The sequence below is a fragment of the Pogona vitticeps genome, chromosome ZW-PAR (assembly GCF_051106095.1).
Source record: "Pogona vitticeps strain Pit_001003342236 chromosome ZW-PAR, PviZW2.1, whole genome shotgun sequence".
Lineage (NCBI taxonomy): Eukaryota > Metazoa > Chordata > Lepidosauria > Squamata > Agamidae > Pogona > Pogona vitticeps.
In genome coordinates this window covers 2,651,327-2,662,500 of record NC_135800.1, presented here as the reverse complement: position 1 = coordinate 2,662,500, position 11,174 = coordinate 2,651,327, and the positions used below count along the sequence as shown (strand labels likewise).

Below are 11,174 nucleotides of genomic sequence, written 5' to 3'. Positions count from 1 at the left end.
CGACATGCTACTCGTTTGGAAATCGAGCCCAAATGAAAGAGAATATTCTGATTTTTAGGAAGAAACCGTGGAAAATAAAGAGTGGACGCTGCTTCCCATTTTAGGGAAGCATCTGACTCTACAAATTCATCTTAAATTCAGATATTATGCCACCCCTGCTTTAAAGTTTTTGTAACGGAGATAGATACATTCCGAGATTTATTTATTTTTTGTAAAAAAGCCGAAATTACTGATTGAGTGAGGAATGGGATGCTTTTTCTCAAAGCGAAGGGGGAAACTAAAAAATAAATAAATAAAAATAAATTAAAGACAATTGAGTTTTTTTGGGGGGGCATAAGAAACAGAAAATTCGAACGGATTCCCCCCCAGCAGAAGTAAAATAAATGACTTGTTTGAGTCTTTTTTGGGGGGACGGCCCATATAATAGCCCGCATTGAAAACACTAGGTGCCACGTGCTACCTGCCTGAGGACCCGATCCAAAGGGAAATTGCTCTCTTTTGAGAGCCATGTCTACTTTGGGGAGGTGGGTTAAATCTTATTGAGGGCAATAGCCCTAATTCCTGCTAAACCACCGCCATCAAGCATCCACTCATAGGGTCCGATCCAGTCTATATTTTGTAGGGAATAAATCCCCCTGCGTTCAGTCAGGTTTACTCTGAAGTAAAGTATCCTGGGTTCACATCCCTGTGCATTAAATGTGGATCTGGTCCACTCAAATGGTTAAATGTCCCTGAATTAAACGGAATATATTTCCTGATGGGGCCCCGATCCTAGGCACATTTACTTGCCAGAAAGTCTCTGGACTTTGGGGAATTTACTTCTAAGTCGGCATGCATGGATTCGCAGGGGGAGGCCCAGATTTTTCTACCCTTCCCCTGCTGCTTTCCATTAAAACGTGTTTTAATCACTTCTTTTATTCCATTATTCTCTTGATGGGTAGGACGGGGGGGGGCGCTCCCTGTTAGTCCCCAAAGTTTTTCATAACCTGGACTTCGAAAGAAAAAAGAATTCCAAGGATATATTCAAACACTGGCTGCCTTCCGGAAAAAAATAAATAAATCTGGCTTAATTTGCCGCTTGGCGCCATATGGGCAGAGAAAAATCTTAACTAACGGACCAGAAGCAAGAATAGAAAAAAGTCTCACTAAATAATTGTAATTGAGGGTCTTTTCATTTGTATCCTTGTGTTTTCCTCCAACAACTCCTCTGAATGTTTAATTTTTTATGCTTTCACAACAGCCTTGCCAGGTAGGGTTTACGCTAGAGTCAGCCAATACCCTTCTTGGCCTACTCTAGGGTTTACGCTAGAGTCAGCCAATAAGCTTATCCATGATTGAAACTAATTCCTCTTTTTAAAAAAATAGTCTCTTCCACTACCCACTATGCCATATCCTCTCCTCAACAGGATTGCTTATTATAATTTTTTTTCCAAGCTGGAGTAAAACGGACCTCTTGGAAGGACGGGTCATCCCTTAAAAAATTAATTATATGAAGTAATTTTAAAGGGAAACAGGGACATGCAAACTTTGCATTTAGCACAAATCCCCAAGCCGAAATCTTGGTTTCTTTCAGAACCCAGGAAAAGAGAAGAAAACTCAGCAGAAATATATTAAGTTTTCTGCCCAGTGGATACCAAAAGATGTCTGGGATGGAGCTTGGATCATTGCAAGGAGAATAACTCGTGTGAATTCTCCGACACCCCGAGACCATGTCTGTTTTGGGGTTCCCAGAAACACTGAGGTCATCAACGCTAGCCAAAAAGAGGCACAGCGGTTTGGCATACTCGTCAGATTTAAGAAACAAGGGAGGTTAAATATTCTGCTATTCAATCTCTCATTCTCTTTCTCTTTCTGATCCTCTTCCTCTTCTTCTTCTCTAACCACCCATGCTTTCTTTATTATGCGGTCATAGACCCAAGTTAAAGGAATACAGAAATAGGGAATAATGTTCCAGATCCTTAACCCCCCCAAGTCCATTTTTCGGGTTCCTTCTTTCCCCAATTTGGATTTTTTTTTTTAAAAAATAATTCTTTTAATAAAACCGATCCCTTTGATTCGGTTTCGTGTTGGATGGCGTGTAGACAGCTTTCTGGCGGAGGTTCCCAACCTGGCGCAAAGCGAAAGCAGGCAAACCGGTCTTTGCAAAGACAGAGATATGTGGCTCCGATATTTCTCTTTTCTTACATTCCCCCCCTGGCCTCGCTCTTACCTCCTTTATCTCTGCTTTCAAAGAGCTTATGTTCATTTATATACATGTAATTTTTTTAAAGGGGGCAAGGTTCGATTTATATAAATTGGACGCATTAGTGTTTTTTTCCCCCTCTCTCCCTTTTCTTTTAAATCGGGGGTTTATGGTAAATTTCATTGTGGGAAGGTTTAGGAGCGACACGGCTCATCCTCCACGCGCGTTGATTTCTCCTCTGTAGAAAGACAATAATCCACTTAATTGAGCCACCAGGGAGGGCGAAACCCTTTCAAGGAGCAACGGAGGCGTCCGAAAGCAAAAGAAGATCTCTTAAACATGAGACGCTCTTTCATGGAAGACGCGAACGAGGGAAAGGGGGGGGGGGAGAGGGAAAAAAAAGGGGGGGAGGTCGGTCGTGGAATTAGTGGCCTGAGACCTCTGTGGATTTTAATTTCTTTGTTTTTTTTTTGGCAGGAGTTTTTTTAAAAGAAAACAAAAGCGAAAACTCCCCAGGAAAAGCCGGCGAAGTTCTTTCGGGTTGAAGGGCAGATCTGAGCACTAGGCAGGGAAAGTTGCTGGCTCTGGGGAGGGGGGGGGAGGCTATGAGGACATTGGCTAGGGGGGGTGGGGGTGGTCCTGGGGGGGGGGAGAGGAGAAGGGAGGGGGGACACGGAGGATGGGATGATCAAGGCCAACACAGGGTGGGAAAAAGTTGAGAGAGAGAGAAAGAGAGAGAGAGAGAACCGGGGAAAGGAAGAAAACCAGGGAGAGAGGGAAAGAGGGATAAAGTAGAAAAGTAGGACAGAGGGGAAAGGAAGGGAAAGAGGGATAAAGTAGAAAAATAGGGCAAAAGGGAAAGAGCGAGAAGGAGAGAAAGGAAGGGAAAGCGAGCCAAGGAGAGATCAGATGAAAGAGGCCAAAGGAGTGGGACAAGCCAGAAGGAAGGGAGAAGAGAGAGATCCGGAAGGGAAGGAGGCTGGGGGCAGAGTTAAGGTTAGGGAAAAGTGGAGGAGGGAAAGAGGGCGGTAGCAGAAGGAGGGGGAAAGCCAAGAAGGAGGAAGGAGGACGAAAAGAGAGGGAAGGAGGCGGAAAGAGGACAAAATTGAAGTGGCCAGAGGAGAGAAAGGGATGAGGGGGCAGGAGAAGGAATGGAGGCGCACCCAGGCGAAGGAAGGAAGGAAGGAAGGAAGGAAGGAAGGAAGGAAGGAAGGAAGGAAGGAAGGAAGGAAGGAAGGAAGGAAGGAAGGAAGGAAGGAAGGAAGGAAGGAAGGAAGGAAGGAAGGAAGGAAGGAAGGAAGGAAGGAAGGAAGGAAGGAAGGAAGGAAGGAAGGAAGGAAGGAAGGAAGGAAGGAAGGAAGGAAGGAAGGAAGGAAGGAAGGAAGGAAGGAAGGAAGGAAGGAAGGAAGGAAGGAAGGAAGGAAGGAAGGAAGGAAGGAAGGAAGGAAGGAAGGAAGGAAGGAAGGAAGGAAGGAAGGAAGGAAGGAAGGAAGGAAGGAAGGAAGGAAGGAAGGAAGGAAGGAAGGAAGGAAGGAAGGAAGGAAGGAAGGAAGGAAGGAAGGAAGGAAGGAAGGAAGGAAGGAAGGAAGGAAGGAAGGAAGGAAGAAAGAAAGAAAGAAAGAAAGAAAGAAAGAAAGAAAGAAAGAAAGAAAGAAAGAAAGAAAGAAAGAAAGAAAGAAAGGCAAATGGGATGGAAAGATAAGCCTAGATGATCAGGGAAAGGAGGAGGACAAAATTCGGGGAAAGGGAACAGGAGCGAACGGGAAATAGAGGAAAGAAACGCGATAGAGAGAAACGCGAGTCTGAAGGACAGAAAAGCGCAGGGAGACGCGGGGGGGGGGGAGGAGGAGGAGGAGGATGAAGAAGAGAGAAAGAGAGAGAAAGAAAGGGGGCGCGGGGGTGTGTGTTACATCCTTGGCCTTGGGGGGGGGAAGTCCCCGATCCTTTCTGAGGTTCCCTGACCGTTCATTCCGTTCTCCATGCAAGGAGGCAAAAGCCACAACGCGTAATTGGTGTGTGTGTGTGTGTATGTGTGTTTGTGTGATGAATGCCGACCAAGCCGCTTTTCAAGGGTGGGGGAGGGGGAGGGGGGAGGGGGAGGGGGGAGGGGGAAATGACAAAAGAGGTCAAGAAACAGCCCCTCAAGAAGGGACCCCCCAGCCCAGCCTTCGGGGGGGGGGAGAGACCGGCCTGGCCCCATGGCAAAGGTCGGGGTGTCTCACCCTCTGCCCCAAAACGGAACAGAAGTAGAGGGGAGGGAGGGGGCCACCCCCCACCTGATTCTTCACTAATTAAATTTTAATTTTAAAAAAAAACACGGTCAGGAAGCTGGCGTTGCCCTGAGCCCAACCCAGCACGACTGGGAGTCACTCCGGAGTGAAAGCGGTCTGGCTCAGGGTTTTTTGCGCTCCTTAGGCGCGCTTCCTCCGTAGCCAGGTCTATGGGACGCAGAAGGATTTGCTTCAGAGGAGACCCGTCTGGAGAGGGTCTTTCTTTGGCAAGTACCCGGCGTAGAGTAGACCCATTGAAAGTTCATGGGACTTACCGAAGCCTGGACTCACGACTCTCCGGTTGATTCAATGGGGTCTACTCTAAGCTGTGCTTGCGTAATTAAAAAAAAAGGGAGGCTCTCTGGAAAGCGAGAGTGTAAATTTTTTACACCACTTTCTTATTCCCTCTGTTTTCTCCTTGGAGGGGAAATCCCACCCAAGCCAACCCAAAAGACGTTGCCTGGGGAATGTAGTTCGGGGCCACGTTACCTTGGAGTAAATCTTCCAAGTGACCGAGGCCGAGTAGTGAGACTTTAGACTTTTCTCTGTTTTTGGTTACACGGTGTGAAATCTTTTTTTTTTCCCTTCTCCACAAGATAATTACGGAATTTCAGGGAAAAACGGTATATTTCAGTTATTAAATCCCAGTGGGTTTATGATGGGTGTCTTAAAACAGAAAGATGTGGCGCCATGTTACCTACACATTCAAGAATTATCCTGTTTTTCCGGCTGGTTATTTCTTCAGTTAGTTGGGAAAAGATTTAGTATCATTGGCAAGACCCTTAAAAAAATCTTTCCTTCCTTCCTTCCTTCCTTCCTTCCTTCCTTCCTTCCTTCCTTCCTTCCTTCCTTCCGAAATAAAATTCCATTTTCCAATTCAACCAGAAAGGAGTAAAAATTCTGAGAACTTGACATTTCCCCCAAGATCACAAGGGCCTCGCCTATTTGCACAAAATAAAACTTATAGTTATTCACTCGAGGACGCAGCTTCCAATATAGTGGCTAACAAGCCACTATTATCGAGAGCAAGCCAATAAAAACGATTATTCGTTAAAGTTATCTATCACCATGTAAACTTACTCTTTTTGAGTAAACCACAGAAAAGTAGACCTAGGATCGTGGTTGCAGTCTTACCTACCGCTGATTTAAGTTTTCCTCGATCCAGCGACCGTTCTGTTGGGCTTACCTCCAAGTAAGGCTGCATTTATTTAATTGACTACTCATTCTTATTTCTTTGCATCTATTTACCCGAGAGCAAACGGTGTGGAAAGCATTCTCCGTGAAAAAAAAAATCCAAGGGCTCAGTGACCTCCATGGGGGCTTACTCCCGTGTAAGCAGGAGGAAAATCGAGCTGTCTTTGAAAGAAGGAATTTTTTTTTTTTTGCTTGGCTTTACCTCCGACAAAATAAATGGGGAAATGATCTTATCCAAAGGAAGATGGGTGGAGGGATCTGATCAAGAAGGGAAATCGTCTGTCTCTCCAAATTTAAAGTAATATATCAAGAGGCAGGTAAAATTCAAAGACAGCTTGAACCCCCTCCCATCTTTTCTAGTGGATGGAAAATCCAAAATACAGCGGATCCCTATTATTGCTCCCAAATGCGTTGCTTAAGACTTGGCGACGGGTATTGATCTATGTGTCGGGTTCATTCGCATTTAATAGCCAAACCCCCGTGTATCCCTCTGCACGTCTGGACGTGGTGTTTCTGTCTACCCTTATCTGTTGCGCACGAGAAGGCAGACAATTGGACCCCTCCAGAAAAAGGTTCACCAAACCCACAGATTTGGTGTTTGCAGGCGGACCTTCCTCACAAACCAGGGGCCCCTGAAATCGGTTTGAATTCGGATTGGGGGCCTCTTCAAGGGTGAAATGAAAGGCATGAAACAAAACCTGGTCTCCGATCCCAGGCCAGTCCGACCTTTCAGTCCGAACATTTCAAAACCATTTCTGATGGGCAATGACTGATTCGTTTCAGGTTGACCCGGAAAGCATAAGAAGGACATGGAAGAGTATAAACCTATAAAATCTAAATCTCTAAAATCATATACCTATAGATAAAGCTACAGAAATAGATACAGACATGATTTTATATATTTAAAAATAATAGATGTGTAATATAATATGTAACATATAACAGATATAAATAATATATATGGTTTTATAGATTTATACTCTTCCATTTTATTTCTGTATTAAAATACAATATTATAATAATTTTAATGCAACATTTATAATGTAATTTAAATATAAAAATGACACATACATGTATATACAAAGCTCGCGCCCCTTTCCTTGCTTATATATAGGCCCACTGTGTTTTCCTCTTCTTTTCTAAAAAGAAACACACCCTTTTGGGAACCTCCATGTTTAGGAGAAATATACCTCTGTGCTGCAGATATTTGAGGATCGAGCTTTCTTGCTTTCTTCGTGGGGAGCTGGAAAGGCAGGACTAACCCCTCCCCCAAAAAGAACTGCTTAATTTTTTAAAATTTTCCAAGAGAATTGTTAGTTTGGTGCAAGGAATAAAAATTTGCCGGGAAGAGAGAGAGGGAGAGAGGGCTGGGGGGGGGGGAGAGAAGGGAAGGGCTGTGAACTAAAGTGAAAATCACCCCACTAAAGAGTGGCTTTTGTTTGTGGGTTTGCCAAAGCAAGTTCTCCTACCTTTATATTCCGAATCGGAAGAGGAATTGCTCCCGCCTTTATCCATCTTCTCCCGAAAATCCTCGCCGGCCTTGGCCGGGGTTCGAACCGGCGGCTCCTGCGCGCTGGGTCCATTGGTGCTGGAATAAGGGGCGCAGGCTGCCAAAGGTTTGCAATCGGCCAAAATGTCCCTGATTAAGAAGGAAGAAGTCACCGTTCTGGATTGCGCAGGAGCGGAGATCTGTCCGCCTGGCAGGTGAGGATCGAGCCCCACCGCCACCCCCGACCGGGGGGGCACCGTCTCCAAGCAGTCCCTCCCGGGCGAGTGGGGAGACGGGCAGGCGCTGCTGATTTCGGAGCGGGGGCTGAGTTCCAAGGGGGACCGGCCTTCGCCCATGAGCGAGTCCCCTTTGGGCAGGGCGGGACTCCCCGGTCGATGGGAGAGGAGGGAGTCGATCCCAAAGGCGTTGGATCCTTCCATGTCTTTCAGGGTGACATTGACTGGCCGTCCGGATCAAACCCAAGGTGTGGGTCGGGTGGCGGCGGCAGCGTCGGGGGTCACAGAGGGACACGGAGCCAGGCGGAGGAGGCTGCGGATCTCAATCCGAAGGAAGTCCGGTTAGCAACAATCTGGAGTCAAAAATTTAAGATCCAAGAGGTGGGCGATCTTCTTGGGAACCCCCCGCCTTTGAGCGAGCTGCAAGGGGAAAGAAATAAGGGAGCGGGAGAGGAAGGCAGGCAAAAGAGAGGAAAAGAACGAACGAGAACCGAAGGCGAAGTAAAAGAGAGAACGATCATCAAAAAGTGGAGAGGTCGAGAAAGTCAGGTTTTACTTGGGAACCAAAAAACACAACATAACTCAAAGAAATGATTGCTCGAAATCCGCCCCACTGGGTTCAACGGGGGTTGACTCCCAGGTAAAGGTGCGAAGGATCAGATTTCCATTTCAGACTAGCCCCTCCAACCCAACCCACCCACCCATAGACTTTACAAAAACTAAAAAATACCGGCGAGAGCTCTCCCAACTGCCCCTCAAAGTTTAAGCCAGTCTTTAAGAAGGACGGGAGCGGAAGATAAGACGCAGAGAGAGAGAGAGAGAGAGAGAGGTCGGAGTTACAAAAGAACCGAGGCGAGCCTTCTTTGGGGAGGGAGACCGACGGAGGGGGGGGGGGTGGTGGTTTCTCAGGACCGGGGACAGCGCTTGCGATCCGGTTCCAATCCCGTCTGTGCGCGGAGAAGCCCAAACCGCCGCCACCCCGTCCCCATAAGATGGGTGATGGGTGGAAAAAAAATTCAGCGCCTTTGGAAAAGTCGAGGCGGGCACCATAGGATCGAGACCACACCGCCACCCTACGGAAAAGCAAAAGTCCCCCTGATGCTTTAGAGGCGAAAAGTCCCGGACGCGCGTCCTTTCAGCACCACGGACAGCTCCGCTTGGCAAGACGTTGCTCTGTTTCAAAAAAGAAAAAGAAAAGAAAATTCAACGCACACGCGCCTTGCTGCCTGTTATACACACGTACACACACACACACACGTCCCTCAACTTGTGTCGCTTTAGTTTGGAATTTTCTTCTCCTTCCTCCTCTTCCTCTCTCTCTCTTTTTTAATTTATTAAACCCAAGGAGCCCAACTCCACGTGTTCTCCTCCCTCCCTCCTGATTGGCTGGCCAGCTTTTAGGGTGATGTCACTCTCTCTCTCACACACACACACACACACACACACACTCACAAGCCACACACACTCGTGGAACTTGATCTCTCCTCGGTTTGATTAAAAGAGACACTGAATTAATTACAGCCCAGATCCAACTGTTAGCGGGCAATTTCCACCCTGTTTCCTATCATTACGCCCCTGATGAAGTTCTAAAAGGGGTGATTAGTAATACGGTGGGGTTTGAGGGAGGAGGTGGAACCGATTTCTGTGTCTGCGGGGGTATGCGAATTCGGGCGCAGTCTAAAAAAAGAGAGAGTTATTTTTGGTCTCGAATTAGCTGAATCATTGTCGCTGATAAAAAGGGTTTTGAAAATAGCTACAGCCGGCGTAACTCTCTCTCTCTCGCTCTTTTGTATTAAAGAAAAGATTAATTATATAAAAGCTCTGTAAAGACCAGACAAGCAATTTTAAAACTGTTAATCGCTCCTAACAAGGAAGCTTTAATGTGTTTTTGTTCCCCCCCTTTTTCTTCCCTCTTTGTTTACTGCCTTTATTTATTTTAATTTAGAAAAATGTTGTTGTTTTTTTAAAAAAATAACAAAGGCAACGTTAACAGACCCAAATTGGAAAGATTAAATGAGCAGAAAACACATTCGGATTTTTTTATTTTGATTTTTTGGCTTTCTTGCTTCTGTTTGGCTTCCATCCCCCCCCCACCCCCTTCCTTAGTTTCTGTCTTTTTCCTTAAAAAAAAAAAAGAGATCTTTTTCTTGGAAGAATCCTCTCACCTGGGAACAAGCCAGTTTTTATATAAGTTTCCCACCTCCACCTATTCGGATGTGAGCTTTACTGAATCCAGGAAGACACGCGTAGAAGAAATTAGAAAATAAAACTTTACAGTATCCTCCATAGAGATCTTAATTTGGAACCCAGATTTGAATTCATCAGCACATCCTCCGAGGAAAAAAGGGTTTAAAATATAAAAACAACGAACATAGGTGGGTTTACCTCTTGTACATCCACAGAGATCCTTTTGAGCACTTTCTTTATAATAAGGGAATCTCACTCACACACCCCTCCTTAAACACAGGTCTGGGAAAACTTAGAAAAATCTCAATAATTTTCAGTGAGTTTCCTCCCTAGGGAAAAATGTGTAAGCTTTCTAGAGTCACTGGACGCAGATCATAAGGTGTGCTTGATTTGGTTGAAAAATACCAAGCTAAGATCCTAAATAAGAGGAATATTCATATGACAGCCTGCGTAGGGTTGACGTAGAAGCCGAGAGTAAGAAGAGTCCTGTTGGTACAAAGCCCAACGAAGAGTCTTGTGGCTCCCGGAAGACTAACAATTCTGTTATATCTCGCGCTTTCCCACATTATAATTGACTTCATATGTTTTTTTTTTTTCCAGAATTTCTGGTGTGCCGCATGCGATACAGACGGCTGGAGGTCGGGTGACAGGCAGAAAGGAAGGAACGGAAATGCAGGAGGAACTAGTAGTGAGAAGTTACCGGGCGTTACAACGACGGAGAGCCAGCGACGTTATTAGCCAGGGAGGGCGTTGTTTTAACAGCTGATTCCTGCTCACGGAGGCTCCAAATCACCCAGGTATTTGGCTCGGGGTGGCTGTTGACTTTTAATTTAATTTTAAATTGGATTTAAAATGATTTTTTTTTAAAAAAAAATTAATTCACTTGTTTCTTTCAAACAGCAGAGGAAACACCCCCCCCCAAAAGAGATCTTGGTAGGGAAAAGGTTCCGGCTTAAAGGTGGGGATCGCAGGTTTTCAGCATGTATCGGATAGCCTCGCTTTCTCTCTTCCAAGTGCAGTTAAATAAAGCAATATACACGCCCGCACGCCCCTCTCCCGCCAAACGTGCAAGGTTTAATTTGAATTCCACATCTGGAAACATCAGCCCCCGGTATCTAAATATTTTGCAGCCGATCCTGGGTTGGGGGGGTTGGTTTGCATCCTCTTTGGACCCTCCAGTTCTCTCCCCCCCAAAAATATATATATATATATAAATCGTGCTTGGCAAAACCAGCAAGGACAGAAGATCTAGCCGACACGTGCCATCATCATCATCAGCGCAACAGTAGTAGCAGCAGCTCAAGGTGGATTAGGAACCACCTCCCGAGTAATCCCAATCAAAGTGAATGGACCAGATCCAAGAAGCAACAGTTCAGACGGGGGGGGGCTCCTTTCTTTCCCTTGCCGTCGTTTCCCCCCCCCCCCAGCAGTTGGGATTTCGAGTCCTCCTCGGGGGGGGGGCACACGACCTGATGATCTCTATGGGACCCCTTCAAGCTCTGCAGTTCTGGGATGAAGATGATGACAACGACGACGATGCAAAACGTCCACATTTTGGGCTCAGTAATTCGACTGGCTGGAGAGCTGATTGGTTTGGAGTTTGATTCCCGATGGGG

At 46.0% G+C, this 11,174-nt stretch overlaps 1 protein-coding gene across 1 annotated transcript in view; it reads right to left on the bottom strand.

Moving 5' to 3' along the window:
- The window catches only part of BARHL1 (BarH like homeobox 1), a 21,726-nt gene extending 11,907 nt beyond the window's left edge, over positions 1-9,819 (bottom strand). The window contains exon 1 of the mRNA XM_020794932.3: positions 7,116-9,819. Within this exon, the coding sequence (XP_020650591.2) occupies positions 7,116-7,575 (460 nt within the window). The 5' untranslated portion in view covers positions 7,576-9,819. The remainder of the gene's footprint in view (positions 1-7,115) is intronic.
- Positions 9,820-11,174: the final 1,355 nt, after the last annotated feature.